Source organism: Dendrobates tinctorius, unplaced genomic scaffold, assembly GCF_039654945.1.
Source record: "Dendrobates tinctorius isolate UK_male_01 unplaced genomic scaffold, ASM3965494v1 ptg000199l, whole genome shotgun sequence".
In the NCBI taxonomy this organism is placed as follows: Eukaryota; Metazoa; Chordata; class Amphibia; order Anura; family Dendrobatidae; genus Dendrobates; species Dendrobates tinctorius.
Window position 1 is genome coordinate 5765696 of NW_027361866.1, and position 16947 is coordinate 5782642.

General features: G+C 41.2%; 1 protein-coding gene across 6 annotated transcripts in view; it reads right to left on the minus strand.

The window, feature by feature from the left end:
- Positions 1-16947, minus strand: part of IKZF2 (IKAROS family zinc finger 2) — a 97052-nt gene that overhangs the window by 13963 nt on the left and 66142 nt on the right. For 4 of the 6 annotated variants that reach the window (XM_073553213.1, XM_073553210.1, XM_073553215.1 and 1 more), the window contains 2 exons: positions 10304-10570; positions 2200-2367 (listed from right to left, as the gene is read on the minus strand). In XM_073553213.1, coding sequence (XP_073409314.1) covers positions 2200-2367; positions 10304-10570 — 435 coding nt within the window. The remainder of the gene's footprint in view (positions 1-2199; positions 2368-10303; positions 10571-16947) is intronic. The other 2 variants (XM_073553214.1, XM_073553212.1) reach the window with 1 other exon arrangement.

Sequence of the window (16947 nt, forward strand, 5' to 3'; positions counted from 1 at the left end):
GATTCCTTCCCTTTATGAGAACCAACATTACCCCAACAAGCCAAGATCTTGCACAGAGAGCACAGTAACTCAGTGGTTGGCACTTCAGCCTTGCAGCGCTGGAGTCCTGGGTTCAAATCCCACCAAGGACAACATCTGCAAGGAGTTTGTATCCCTGTGATTGTTCTCCCCGTGTTTGCGTGGGTTTCCTCTGGGTTCTCCGTTTTCCTCCCACATTCCAAAGACATACAGATAGGGAATTTAAATTGTGAGCCCCATCGGGGACAGGGATGATAATGTATGTAAAACGCTGCGGAATATGCTGGCCCTATATAAAGAGATTATTATTTTTATTATTATGGAGCCCCAGACCGAGGAAGAGTGACAGTCATCTTGTTTCTTACATTTTCTAATAATTGTGCCAACAGTTCTTGAATCCTCGCCAAGCTGCTTGCCTATTTTCCTGTAACCCATCCCAGATTTGTGAGGTCTACAATTTTGTCCCTGGTGTCCTTGCTAGCTAGCAGATCTGTGACAGCCAAAATTGTTGCTGGTTGGTATGTGATCAAATACGTACTTCTTGCAATAAAATACAATTTAATTATTTAAAAATCATACAATGTGATTTCCTGGATTTTTATTTTTAGATTCTGTCACTCACAGTTGAAATGTACCTTCGATAAAAATTTCGGATCTCTCCATTCTTTGTAGGTAGGAAAACTTGTAAAGATGGACAGCAACAAAAAGTACAATTAAACTTTGTTAGTGTCATTGCACTCTGAGACAGTCATCAGGGCTGGAGTAGGCACATGCTCACACTATACCACTCTTGCTGGAGTAGAAGGCACCTACGGTAATTCATTAAGAGGCACATGCCACTTAATGAATTTGGCGCCTCTCCTGAGTGGCATGTGCCTCTGTGCACCACCCCATACACATTATTCCAGTCGGTGACGGGAGTAGCATTTCTGGGTGAAAACGCCTGCACTTTTGAGGAACTTGACAATTTTGTGACTTTCAAAAATTGTCAGTCAAAAATATATATTTTTTTAAAAAATAAACCCTAATGAAAACATTTTTTTGGGCCTAAAATATATACACATGTGTGTATATACATATTATATGGAGTCCTAAAAAGGTGGGTTATATTCTTTAATAAAATCCCCTTTAAGTTGCTTTTTGCTTACTTTCGTGTCTTTTTAGACTCTCCTGAAGGTTTACTCAGGTATGCAGATCATAATGCTAATGCAGTTGTAAAGTTTATCCCCCCAAAATTTCTATTCATTTTTCATGTTACACCAACACTTGGATCACCCATAAAGTCTTGGAGAACCATGTATTACTTTGCACACGATCCATTTGGATTAAAAGTAGAATTAAATTAACACTCCCCTTAAGTCTTCCACAATATTTGATACGACACTTTTTTTTTTTTTTTAAATCACAAAACACTGAGAGGACGACTTCTGAGGAAGCCTTGAATTTTGCTCCTGAGCTTCCTTGATGAGTAATGAGCATGGCAGGCAGTTACACCACAATACACTGGAAAATCCAGTCAAAAAAACTTGATTCCAGTCAGCACCACACCCCCAGCTCTTAACAAGGTCTAAACTGCAGAAAAAGAGATTGTGGTGGCAATGGTGCACATCGTGAGAAAGGAAAAGATTCAGAAAACATGTAAAATATTACAGTCACATGCAGGGCTGTGGAGTCAGAGTCATGGAGTCAGAGCCCATTTTGGTGAAGTCGGTGTCATGGAAATTGAGGACTCGGAGGTTTGGCTTACCGACTCCACAGCCCTGGTCATGTGCACACCTTCATACATGGAGAGACAGACACACTGGGTCTGATTAACAAAAAACATCCAAAAAATAACTGAAAGCTACAGTGTGATTGGTTCCTATATCCAACTAGGTTTTTTGTCCACTGGTATCCACGTCTGATGAACAATGTAATGAACCATTTTGATTAAAAATTAATAAAAAAAAATATATATTTCTGAATTCTGACTGAAGTTTAGCAGCTTATACATTAGTATCTCACATAAGCATAGTTGCCAACATTTCTTGGGGCACCGTACCCATCCAATTCACCCCAGACGGCTACCGTTCCGGCTGCGCTTTCATAAACCTGAATTCCATTTTGTCTCAAAGGTTCAGGGAAATGTAGAAAATCATGCATTAGTGGACATCCCCTTTATAAACAGAAATGCCAACTTACCAGAGTGCGTCCTGAGGTGGCCTGTGAGTGCGTCTCTCCGCCGGCACGCATAGCTACAAAATGGACACTTAAAAGGTTTTTCCCCAGAATGCAGCTTAATGTGGCGCAATAAGTTGCCCTTTTGAGTAAATGAAGCTCCACATTGGTTGCAGTGAAACGGGCGCTCCCCTAGACAGAGACAAAATTAATGCCATTGAAATAAACCAACGTACATTAGGAACTATCACAAAGCATACCAGTGTAGATCTATGAAGACGTGGTCACACAAACCGTCACGCAAACTACAACTCAGCAGAGATGGCTCTTACTAATCAAATGGAAGAATTTACTATATATCTCCACCACAACCAGCGAACTATTTTTTATGTCCTATCAGGTCAAGGATGGATGGATGGTCATATACTGCTACTGACAACCTACTTAAATTGAAAACTTTACGGAAATGGTGTCCAATTTAATTTACCTACACATTAGGCCAGATTCCCACATCTGTGCGTTGTGGGCCGATAACAGACAGCGATGCCTGGACTGGCCACAAGTTTCCAGACTCAGAATTGGCAGCTTCACATACGAGGCCATTGGGATCTCGATGGGAAACCAATGGCCGGTTGGTGAATCACGGATGTGTGAATGCAGCATTCATATTAGTAGAGTATGCCATGTAGAGGAGCAGAATGGTGGCACCTCGCTCTTATACATTATACATGCCAACCATAGGATAGATGAGACAGTTGAATACATAAGAATAGATTCAGATCCCAGAAAATGACAAAAAATGTTTTGTTTTTTTAAGATGCAACAAATCAGCATTGGAGACACCAGGCTCAAGCCCAACCTATGAAATATTTATTCCTCTGCAAAGTGACTGCCACCAGCTAAAAATGATACATATGAAGTATATTGGGATAGTTGTATGCTATTAATGTTCATTAAAAACGCAATAAAAAAAAAAAAAAAAAAAGCTTTACGCATTTGAATTAAAGAGATTGCAATACAAACAATTAAATTATAAATTTCCAATTAAGCCAAGTGAGCAGACAGCACATAAAACAGTGGGAAAGTAGATAACAATACCCCAAAATAACACAGGGTGGTCTACATATGTGTTTTGGACAGCTTTTTCAAATCACTGAACTGTGTAATGCTTCATTTCACCTGTGGGGGCAGTGCAGGGGAACTGAACACTTGCTGCAAGGTTTCTTCTGCTTACTGCTGATCCAGGACGCCTCCAGCAGTGGGGAAAAAAAGTGAGTACATAATGTTTGACATTTCTCTATTCTGTTAAGAATTGGAAATGGGTACACACATTAGTAGGCATCCCAACAATCTAACTTTTATGGAATATTCATCAGCTATGTCGCAAATGTTAAAAATCCTTTAAGACAGCCAATATTCTGTGAGAAGCTGCCAAAATATGCACTGCAATACACAAAGTAAGCTCTTCTTTCACATAATACAGACTGCCAAAAACAGCTAATGGTTTGAGATTTTCACACAAAACCTCCTTGTACAACTTTTGGAAGCTTCTTTCTTCCCTGATGATAGGGACTTCTTGGATTTGTGACAACATTTTCTGTGTATGAAATAGACACCGTAACGGTGGCCACCAGTAGTAATTCTGTGTAGCAAAGGACACCAAGAAGTAGGAAGATGGCAGGGAGCAGAACGATGTCACCATGTCAGGGCATAAGTTAGGAAGACAAGTTATGAAGATAGGGAGAAAAGTGATTGGGGGAAAAATTTGGCACAGGTGATTTTAATTAGCAGGAGACTGCAAAGAAAAGGGTCTAGTCCATTTCTGCTTTCACTGAAGAGCTTGAGGAAGTAGAGTTTCAATGCTCCTTACATTTGGCGTGGGTGCTGTGTGGTGGCCATTGTTGCTATGGTTTTGTGCTTGTTGGGCGGTGCGATCTGGAGTCATGGGGACTCAGTCTTGCATCATGGGCGCTGTGAGGCACCAGGCCGTCTGCCCTGCCAGTGAATTGTCACTGCGGTGATGGTCGGTACAAGGCTCCGCTAGGGACCCACTACGAGGTTCACCGCGACGTGGCAGTGGGCTTCATACAGTCTGATCAGAATGTTAAACTAAGAACCTCATTGTCAGTTTTATATATTTTTGCCTAGCGGTATTAGATCAATGTATGGTTTTTGGAGGTGCGGTTCATGATCTTTTTCAGCACATACAGAATGATATTTAGGTTTGCTGGAAAAGACTCAGTAAAAGTCCCCATTCACAAGTCTGTGTGTAAAACTGGTACTGTTGTTTAGGGATCAGTGTTTTCTCAGTATATGGTCCACGTGTCTGTATTTAACTTCACCATTTTCCACGGATGGATAAATAAGTTACAAAGCTTCTCCTATTCTTTGAATGTTAAATACGTACAGAACATGTGGCACACAGATGCCATTTGTGTGCTATATGTGTTTTTCATTGACCCATAGACTTGTATTGGCACTTTTCATCCGTGAAACCAGAGAAAAACTGGCATGTCTCTCTGGGTTTTTCACAGACACACTGACCATGAAAAAGCACAGACATGTGAACAGCACCATAGACTACAATAGCCAAGTGTTGTATCATTGAAAAACACAGACAGAACATGTACGTGCAATACGGTCATGCGAATGGGGCCTAACTTGTATTTTGTTAATTGAAATTCCTATTGTCTGTATGTATACAAGTCCAGTGAGTGGTCCTACTCAATCTCTGAATGCACAGTCATAGAGGGAAGACTGTCAATCACTGACTAGGACCACCTACTGGACCTGTATGCATACAAACACCAGGGATTTCAATGATTAAAATGTAAGTTTTACTGAAACTTTCCCCACAAAAATGATCAGCTTCTCCTGCTCTATAATTATCCATCTATGATATCAAATACCATTTTCAACATGACAGGTCCCATTTAACTTAGGATGAAGAACTCCATGCAGAATGTGATCCACTGGGAGACAAAACCAGGTTCTGCCATCCTAGAACAAAAATCTTGTTATACGGACATTTGTGCCTGATAATGGATTATCATCATTCATCACAAACTTTTCTTGCACTTTGAGTGTCTGTAAGATAATAAAAGGCTGTTGATTTAGCTGGTGTCAGTTACTTTGACGAAGGTTTGAAGAGGATGGATATTGGGTTGGCTGCTCCACTGAAGAATGCCTGAAGGATCAGATTGTAATATTACCTGAGCTATTGCAAGCACACACATGATTAGCATAAACAATTTTACCAGATTTAATGCTCAATGACAGGTAATACCCAACTCGCACTCCAGTTCTTTCTGAGCTACGTCTTCCATGGTGCGCATCCAGTTGAGGTACGGCGCTTATTCCCACTAGTGGTTCAGATCACTGTATATGGCTTATTTTTCAGAGCATGTCTCAGGGATCTGTCAGTGCAAAGTAATTTCGTTCACCTGACAAAAAGGCTAATCAAATAATAAAATACCCATAATGTTAACTGCCATTACCGACATGTCGTACTGCTCTTCTGACTGTGCTGAATAATGAGAACAGCAAGTGTGATGAGTTTCGCCCCAACTTTTCTAACTCGAGAAGAAAGTTAAACAAGAAGTTTATAATCAATTTGGAGTTGGCCAACTTTGCGTACTTCCTCAAATAACTACCTCTTCTGTTGAGGGTACAGGGGTTAGATTCTTTGGAAATAAAGTGCAAGTCTTGTGACGCAACTACCGAGTGCTGAAATTGGACAATGCCATGCAAACTAGAATTAAGCCCAATGGCTAAAGTCATACAGTAGCTACATCATCTGATTACGGCAGTCACCTTCCAGATAATGGTTACATAAAGAATTATCTGCGTTTCTATCTAGTACATTAAAGTACAGCTCCAAAAGCGAGAACGTAAACTTTATTATCTGCCTAGAAAAGAGCCAAATCCACTACCACCTGAAATCCTGGGAAGCGCAAATTCCATAAGTTCTCCATTCCTACGAATCACACGAATAAGCAAAACCCCATGATCCACAAGGTCCTCTGCATACAGAAAGCACAATTATGTTGGCTCTCACAATGAATCATATTAGGGACTCCTACATACATTTAAAAGCACAGGGAAAAAAAGAATGTAAAAGGCTTTACAAGTTTTAAGCGTTTATAAACATGCAATACCCATGGCGCAAAGGAAAAAGGGAAAAAAAAGAAAAAGGACTGAAACAGTGGTAAGAAAGGGACTCTGAGCGGAGTATGTAGCACCTGAAGAAATACAACCGAGCTCCCACTGCATAATAAAAAAAAAAAAAAAACCACACACACAACAAGCGCAGCTTTCCTATCAAAAAATGGGGCCATGCACACCAATAGATCGACAAAAAAAAAAGTCCTTCCATAGATTTTAATTTTTCAGTCCTTTGACAAAAAAATCTAAGGTCCATTATATTGGACAGTAAGGCTATATTCACAAGTAGCTTTTTTTTCCTGCTTTTTTAATCCAAATTTTAAGCTGCATTTTGAAGCACCAGCAAAAAGCTTTGAGAATTTCAGAACTCTCACACACACACTTTTTTTTTTTTCTTGAGTGAATTGGAAAACGGCTGCGTTTTTGAAAACTGCAGCATGTCACTTCTATCAGTGTTTTTTTGATCAGTAGAGAAAGCAATAAGTGCAGAAATGCATTAAAAACAAAAAAAACAAAAAAAAACCACAGGTATCTGGTTTAGCTGCATTTTTGGTGCAGAAAACTCAGGAAGTTGCATCATGTGGTTTTTGGGGGACACTAAACTTTATCAAAAAGGCACAAGAGACAAATGTACCTGATGAAAAAGGAGCAAAACTGGTTTTCTGTAAGCAGCTTCTTAACTGCCAAGAGAGCAGTTTTGCCTGCAGAAAAAAAAAAAAAAATGAAGCAAAAACGCAAGGTGTGAACAAAGCCTTAAGTAGAATTCATCACTCAAAAGAAACAAGCCCTCAGACATCCATGTGATCAGGAAAAAAAAGAAAAAAAAAAAAGAAATGGTTCTTTAATAATCTATAGGGGTAACTAATATGTGTGTGCAATCAACCATTCACCTGGGAGCAACTCAATGCAAAAAAAAAAAAAGCAAGCAAGCAAACATGGTCAAGGGGTTCAGTCATTGTCACACCAAAAATAGAATAACAGTGTCTACAGGTTGCATAGCGTGCAACATAAAGCACCTGGTGAGTGGCAGTCTTGTTAGCAATGACGCCCTGATAATGAGAGTTTAGGAAAAAAATGGCCAGATTAGCTGAAGATGACAATTGACAGTACCTCAGATATCCATGCGTCACAAGAGTGGTATGTGGAGGAACATCTCTGAGCGCACAATTCAGCCTTCAGGTACGGGAACTACAACTGCAGAATACCACACACCAGGCTTTCAGTTGAAAAAAAAAAAATAAAAAAAAAATAATAGAGAAAAAGAGGCCTCACCTGGCACAGGCCAACCAAAAATGAGCTCTCCACCCTTCCTTGTGTGAAGGGTTTGGACGGATGATGGTGGAAAAATGGCCACAGTCTACCAATAATCTAGCAACTAATTCTAGCAGGATAAAACAACATGTCACATGCCAAAAACGAAGAAAGGCAGGATTCTTCAAAAGTGTATCACTGTTCCATCAGCAATTTACAAGACATATGACATTTCAACTCTATATGGGGTCCTTACCAAAGACTTAATATATGGTCAAACCAACTTCCCATATAGGATTGAAATGTTGTCAGTTGTGTGAGCCGATGGTGGAAACAGTTGTAAAGAACCCCTTGGATTTTATTACATACTTCTTTATTTTTTGCACAGTAGTATCCTACCGTGCAATATGGATTCTAAACGCAACGGATAGGTGTGATTTGAACAAGAAATGCCGACATACCAAGTGCAGGTAACCGAGGATTACAATAAACTTTGGTGTACTTTAAAAGGGAATCTGTCACATGAAAAAATGCTATTAAACCTGAAGATATGGGGTTAATCCGCAGGTTACCAGAGTGTTCTCAAGCTGTCCAACAACGGCACTCTCAATACACAGAGCGGTGACTGAAGCCGCACCGATACCGCCTCTCTAACTGGAAGAAGAAAGCTGCCGGGAGGGGGGGGGGGGGGGGGGAGAAAGAGGGGAATAAAATGAATTTCCTCCTGGCAGCGGGGCTCTCAGTGTGGGCACAGGGCAGGTTCAGAATGACTGAAGATTAATCCCTTATTTGCTGCAAATTCCCTTTTATGACCTCTACAATCGCTAAATCGCAGTCAAAAACCGAGCACCTTTGGTATGTGTTGGAACAGGATAATTGCAAAATGAAAAAGTAGCCGTCAATCCTGAGGCAACAGAAAACAGTGGAAGCGGAATATTTCTCTCTTCTGGTTGGGATTAATAGCACAAAGAAAATTAAAATAAATTTTGACAGCCAAGAAGAAATGGTTTTACCCAGCACTAGAAAGGTGTACCTAAAAAAACTACTAAAAAAATGGTCAACGAGTTATTACATGGCTCATACCAAGCACTGAATGTGTTCCAGCTTGTAACTACAATACAATATGGTAAAAAGCGATACAGTCTTCAAATATAGAAATGTGGGACTGAGGCTAAAGGAAGCATAGCATAAATCCATGAAGAGAATGGCATGGACAAACATAGCATTCAACTGGAGCATCAAGGAACTTGGGGATCAGAGTCAGCAATCAGTTATAGGAGCCATAAATAGTCATTGTAAAATACGCCTTTAGATTCACTGATAAAAATGTAATTTGTGTTGGATTTAGGCTTAGAACTACACGGCGACATGTATCGCACTGACACATTGCAATAATGGATGCTTCCTGCAACATACTGTGGTGCAGAGTTGCATAGGTTTAGAAAAGTTCTGGATGCTGGTGACAAGTCACGTGCCACAGCTTTGGCCAAGTTGCAGAAAAATTGCATACAACAATTTTATTTACAGCAAAATCAAAACTCTAATATAGTCCCGTAACACATCTCCATAAAGCCCCAGCCTAAAAGGGTCAGATAAATCACTATATTATTAATGATAGAACCTGAATGAAGTGTAAGTAACAAATTATTGCCCACGTTAAATATCGGTGAATAGTAGCCAAACAATCAAAGACTAGGGCTATAGCTATGCTGTACCTGACAAGACTGAAAAGCGCCAGTACCAGTATATACAAAACATACATTATCTCATCGGTATCTATTTACCCAAAACTAGCACTTTGCTCGTAAAACAATGCAGACAATACTCATCCAGGCAATGAGCTATAGAGAGCTTTCACACAATATTCGGTAATCATTATTTTACTTCTAATTACGACAGGCTTCATCATACCTCAAAAGATTCCGGAAACACTACTGGAAGGCATTGCCCATCTGGATGCTAATCCACCTTCTATTTCCCATCTCAGATTAGAAGGATTGTTCCAAAAGAGACAGTAGTAGCTCATTTGTTTTTTGCCATTTTTAAAAAAAAAATTTCAGCCAATTTTAAGTTAGCATATTATTAAAAGTCAAGAAAGACTCAACAATTCAAAATGCAGCCAACGGGGTCCATGCCCTTTCACGGGGTTAGACAGGTCTTATAAATGCCACTTCAAATTCATCTTATAGGCCGTTTCGTAGGATAATTGGTAAAGACTATCTAGATGTCAGACTTGGGGGCAGATACAGGAGTTCTCATTACTGTTCTACTACATACAATGTCCATTTTCAATGGTGCTCGGACTAACAAAAAGGCAACGATAATCTCAAAATGTTATTATATGCCCTACAGAGAGAGAATATATCTCCAGCATTTGCCATTCTGGACTGAAAAGCTGGTGACAAAACCCCTAGGAACTGTATTGGCCGTCGCCCAACTTTTCTAGAAACCAAAGTTCTATTCAACGTCTTACTTATACCTAATCTTTTTAAAGCGGTAACTTATTTTATTGCAATTTCTATATTAGAGGAACCTACTGTGAGTAAACGGATTACCAAAAAAATTACAGAACTAATACATTCTCTGCTTCTTTACATTTTTTAGTAACATTATGGAGTCTTGCAAAGGGTACAACATGTAAGCAATGACAGGCAATAGTATCAGGTAATATTAACATCAGATTCAACAGGCAGTTTGGCTTCTGGCTGCTTACCCGTATGACTCCTCTTATGGACCATTAGCACATTGGGGCCAATGCAAATCATGCCACAGACGTCACATTTCAGTTTACCATTCGGAAGCCGGATTCCACCGTCCAGAGACATATCCTGGCTCATGCGGCCGTCAGAGATCCCATTGGTGTCAGCTACTGATTCTTCCAGTCCACTCTCATCATCCTGTGACTGTAGTGGTGTGTCTCGACGAAGTGTCTTTCGGTCTCCTTCCTCATCGCTATGCATCTCTAACTTCACAGAATTTGCTAAAAAATAAATATATTAAATATTATTATTATCAACAACAACAACATGCTTTCAATGTAGATCGCTTTACTATTTGGTTCTTACCATACAGAAAATGTTCTTAAAATGGCACGATTACATTTCTATAAACAGTATCAACGCACTAATACATGATATACATTGCATATACTCTACATTATTATAGGTTTATACTTCTATGTATCACTAGCAAAATATGACAATTATAAGGCCGTCATAATAGTTTCCAGAGAAATGGTCATTCGTCATCCCAAAAGTCCTGGAAGGCATCATGGGCTATGCAAGGTAAGCCCTATAGCCGTATTACTACAAACCTAAACAGATATGCCCATCAGTACTCTAGGAAAGCAGTGGGAGACCTCCTATAGAAAGAAAGGACGGTAAGGATGAAATCAAAACACTTGTATACAAGAGGAATCTTAAGATTTTGAGAAATTCAACGAAAAAGTTATTTATACAAATAAAGGCTCCTTCACAGATCCGTTTTTCTGCATACAAGAGCTTTCCGTATATCTATAATAGTGCATTTGGGACATTTCCCATGGCCGAGATTTTTCGAGGACTAAGTGGTCTGTGCAAACTTGCGGAGACATGTCCGAGTGTTGGATGAAAATTGGCAATGCCAGTCTTTGGGTTAGTGACAGAATAAACAAACAAGAAAAAAACAACAAAAAAAAAAAAAAACAAAAACCGGACAGTAAGTGGATACCATTAGTGCTGTCCTTGTTGCAAGGACTGCTAATTTGGAAAAGGTAGAGAACCTTTTTTTGTTTTTTCTCATCCAAGAAAAACTGATGGAACTCAGACCAAACTATAAAAATGGACACTGACCAAACTGTTGAAATTCGGACCAATTTTCTCGCACAATGAAATTGCTGGAGTCTGAATGAGCCCCGAGTAAGAGAATTGGTAATGGACTGTGATCTCAGCCTCGTCAAGTTACTGGCCACAGAGTTCATGAAACTCTGAAGAGACCTCAAACCCCTTCGGCTTGATCAAGAGGTAGTGTATGTAGCATGTACTATATTAATAATATATACAATTATTAAGTAGCAACAAACTAATGCATGAAGCCAAATAAATACATTTATACAGAGTTCTTGAGACGAGATGCAAACATCTTAGATCACGCTTGAAAGGGAGGCTGAACCTCTAGGAAGAGGATCTGGCTTATCACTGTTGGCTGACTACGGTAATTTCACAGTTATGAAGAGCTGAAATATTTAGTATAAAATTTCTGTATCATTCTAGTGTACATGCATGTGTGTGCAATATGTAGTAAATCTTCCTATACATTTGCTTAACTCTTTAGCCTCTGAGCACTCTGGTGACCATTAGGCTGTGTGCACACGCTGCGGATTAGGTGCGGCTTCATCCGCGCGGATTTTGTAAAATCCGCAGGTGAAACCGCAGGTCAAAATACCTGCGGTTTTACCTGCGGATTGCTCTGCGGTTTTTCATCTCCTCAATGGAGGAGATGGCAAACCGCAGGAGAATCCGCAGAAAGAATTGACATGTCAATTCTTTCTGCGGATTGAAAACCGCAGATAATCCGCGCGGAAAATTCCGCACCGTCTGCACTGCGGTTTTTGATTCCCATAGGGAATCATTGTACTGTACATCGCAGCAGAAACTGCTGCGGGTCCACAGCGGCCAAAACCGTTGCGGAACCGCAGCAAAATCCGCAGCGTGTGCACACAGCCTTAGGCTCCCGATAGGTCACCAAGTTGGCTTAAACCTGATTACATTGCTGGTTGTGTAAATAAAAGACAAGTAAATACATACCTTCCTGGGCGCAAGTGTACTGGGGTGCCTGCGGATTCCCAGCTAGAGCATCAATCCTCTGCGTAGCACTACCCCTATGTGCTTGATTGACATCTGCTCAGCGCTGCCATCAGTGACCGAGTATGGCCGATGTCAATCAAGCACATGGCGGTGCAGCTAGGTGGTAAAAAACGTGGAGGACTGCTGTGAACCACCTCATCCACAGTGCACATCACAGTAAATAAGGTTCAGTGATGTGGGGGGACAACAGTATTGAGAAATAAAAAGAAATCGCCATGTGGCAACATTACTTATTTTGTATTGGTGTCCAGGATCATCATGAAGAGAAACTAAGAATAATGAGCTCTAGAATTTTATATTTTGAAAGATTATATACAATCTTGACTTTAGCATGTTTTAAAAAAAATAAAAAAATAAAAAACTGGCTCAAAAAAGAAAATACTATGCGGAGTAGACAAAGAATGACTTCATTGACATTGATTTAATTACCAACGGTTACCCCTTTATGCTTAATAATTAGCACATGGTCTTTACCAGTAACAACACAAAATCCTAATTTTGCCTAAAATAATATATACCTTAAGATAAAATTAAATGGAAATGTATGTACATTGCAATAAATTAGCATGACATTTTTTCAGAAAAAACTAATCACGATCTGTGTAAAATAAGCGGACGCGCCAACATTATGCCAGGATTAAAAAAAAAAAAAAAAAAAAAACAAACAAACAAGCATCAAAATATTCAAGAATACTCTTGCAGAGAGTTGACTGTTTCTTGCTCCCAACTTCTCACCGTACGGTCTCATCTCGCTGCTTTTTGGCTCTCCTCCAGTAGGACAGAACATCTGCCAGGTGTATGCTGCAAGCTGTTTGCCCCTCTCCTTGTGGTGTGCGCGTAGAAGCCCACAAGTAAGAGTGCAGGGTCGATGGCAGCGCAGGAAGGAGTGAAGCCTGACCTCGTGCAGCCCCGGGCTCCTGCTTAGCACATCTCCATCCTTCCACTTATAGATCCTGCCGTCAGTGCTTGTTGTGTGCCAGTATCCTCTCCCACTGGGATGGAAAGGCGAACAGCAGATCTCCATAGAGGATAAACACTGCAAGAGGGATCTCCTCGCAGCTATACAGAACCTACAGTACCTGTACAATAATAATACAGGCACATACATGGTACTGCTACTGTGAATGTGACACATTTTACCACTCTGAATCAACAAGAACCTGTATTATAAGACATCTGGTCATAGACTTGAGTATTACAAGATAGCAACAATATGGCAGAAAAAGGACAGTATCCTTTACGCTCCCATTTTATTAAGCGATATTAGGCACATAAGTTATAATTCTATACAAGTACATATTTTTATATTTAGGCGCCAAAAAAAAAAAAAAAAAGAGAGGAGATCCACAGGCTCTACAAAAAGATTGAGAAAATCCTAAATTCATATCACTAAGGCTACTTTCAGACTTCAGTTTTTTTAAATCCGGCGGGCTGCGGCGAAAAGTTGTCAAACCTGATCCGGTAGAAGCCGCAGCCCGCCGGATTATCTGTTGAGGCCGGAGACGGTGCAGGAGAGGGCGAGAGAGTCTTCTGGCATGTGCAGTGGAAAAAAGCGGTCCGGCGCTGTCAAAAAACGTTGCAGGGAACGCTTTTTGCAGACGTATCCAGCAAGAGCCGGACATGCCGCATGGCCATCAGGTGCAATGCGGCGATAATGCTAGTCTATGGCAAAAAAAGCCGGATCCGGTGGCAACCGGCGCCGGATCCGGCTTTTACACATTTTTCGCCGCATCGCGCCTGATGCAGAAAAACTGAAGTCTGAAAGTAGCCTAAATGCCAGATATTTTAATTGTTATACAGTTACGGCTACCCCCATCATCCATGGATACTAGTCTCCCACTACTCAGAGTAATCGTTGATTTCTATTCATGAATCATAAGATGGCGGTAACAGAGGGTTTGCAATGATAAAAGAACACACAAACACATTGTAAACGGTGAAATACATACACTGACAACTACATCAAATGGATTACGTGTTAAATTTAAAGCTCCGCGGTTGGGAAGTCTAAGTAACGCTGCAAACGAAAGTATAACAAGTCATAGGCTAGTAAGGCACTGTTCACATCAGGGGAGAGCCGTGCATCAGACGCATTGGTAGACCTATACATCCTCGGGAAGATGCGGAAGTCCCTGCACGTTGTTCACTACCCACAATGATAAAAGGAATCTGTCAGTAGGATGAACCCTCCTAAAGCGTCTATAGGACAAGTAGATCATAGAAAACTGAACTTTCTAGGATCTTCATGTCCATGTAGATGACTTAGAAGGGTTTATCCTACCAACAAATTCCCTTTAATTAAATAAAATAATAATAAACTATGTATAGTTTTTTTGTAGTTGCTTGCTGTATACAGGAAAACACAATCTACTTCACTTATTTACATTTTAAATAACTAGGGTATATAATAAAAAAAAAATCTGTGCTTTACATGACAAAAAGTGGACAGAGCTTCAAATTGGGGTGAAAGTATATTGTGTATCTGAGATGCATTTTCTAAGCTGCTTCTTAAGGCCATGTTGTGACAATGCATGAAGGCTACATTCTAAGGCTATGTGCACACGTTGCGGATTCCGCTGCGGATCCACAGCGTTTTTTGGCCTTGAGGATCCGCAGAAGATTTTGCTGCGTTGTACAGTACCTTTAATTTCAATGGAAAAAAAAAAAAAAACCGGATTACTTACCGGTAATACTCTTTTGTAGAGTCCACGACAGCACCCACTGAGAGAGGGGATCCGCCCCAGGAACAGGAAACCTACAGAGAGATAAATGGGGCGGTCCCCCTCGCTCCCTCAGTTTGTATTACCGAGAACAACGGAGGAACCGCCATACATGTTTTAGTCATTTTGCTTGGGCGATTCATTTATCTTACCCCTATGCAGTTTTAAGCTTACTAAGTTTAATCACATATCTAACTTAAATCATAATCTCCACCACCAAGGAGACCCATGTGTGAAAAAATTCTTACGGGAGGGAAGTGAGCGGGTGCTGTCGTGGACTCTACAAAAGAGTATTACCGGTAAGTAATCCGGTTTTTCCTCTTCGCCACGACAGCACCCACTGAGAGATTTTCAGAGATAATCACTTGGGCGGGCACACCGTGTTAAGGACTGATCTACCAAAAGTTAGATCCTCGGTAGAGGACAAATCTAGTCTATAGTGACTATAAAAGGTAGATGGAGAAGACCAGGTTGCAGCCTTACATATTTGTTCAATTGGGACGTTCGCCCTCTCGGCCCAGGAGGATGATATGGCTCTAGTAGAGTGCGCCTTAATCCCCAGTGGAGGGTCTTCTCCTTTTGTCAGATACGCCATTGTGATCGCATCTCTAATCCATCTGGATATCGCGCCCGATGTAACTGCAGACCCCTTCCTGCTGCCCTGGAATGAGACAAAAAGAGACCTACTCTGCCTCCAGGGACTGGTCCTATCAAGGTAGGCTAGCACGGCTCTTTTCACATCTAAGGTGTGATATTTCTCCTCGTCCTGTGTTGACGGGTTCTCATAGAATGAAGGTAGGCATATCTCTTGAGACCTATGAAATTTAGTTGCCCGTTTGGGCAGGTAGGACGGGTCCGTCTTTAAAATGAGACTGTCTCGTGTTGTTAACAGGAACGGTGGGTCTACTGACAGAGCATGAAGATCACTCACTCTCCTGGCCGATACTAAGGCCACCAGCATAGCCGTTTTCAATGAGAGGCACTTTACTGATGCTGAGCTTATGGGCTCAAATGGTGCCTGAGTGAAGGCATCCAAAACCAGAGTAAGGTTCCACGCTGGAAGTCGAGGCACATGCACCGGTTCTGCTCGTTGACAGGCCGAGATAAACCGAGTCACCCATCTATTTGCTGCCACGTTATAGTTAAACAGGGCTCCTAGGACTGACACGTGGACCTTAAGAGTGCTTACTGAGAGTCTAAGTTCTCGGCCTCTTTGTAGAAACTCTAGAATGGCCGTAATGGGTACTTCACCAGCTAGTTTTGTTGGGTGAAAAGCCAGGAACTTCCTCCACACCTTAGCATATATTTTTGTCGTGGACTCCTTCCTGCTTTGTAGCAGGGTATTAATTAGGTTCTTTGAGAAACCCTTCTGCCTCAGTAGCTCCCTTTCAAATTCCAGGCCGCTAGGTGCAGGGCTTTGGCCTGTGGATGGTAGCAGGGTCCCTGCGAGAGAAGGTCCTGGTGCAGCGGCAGGATCCACGGGTCGGTTATTGACATGGCTCTCAGCCATGAAAACCACGGTCTTTTTGGCCAAAACGGGGCTATCAAGATGACCCTCGCCCTCTCCTGTCTTATTTTCCTGACTACTGTTGGTAGTAGTACCATCGGAGGAAAGGCATAGGCTAGTTGGAATGCCCAGGGTGTTTGGAGGGCATCTAGAATATCTGGGTTGTCCGACCTGTAGAGAGAAGCAAACCTTTTTACGCGCCTGTTGGCTCTGGTTGCGAATAGGTCTATCTCCGGTCTGCCCCATTCTGACGCTATCATTTCGAACACGTCTCTGCTGAGGACCC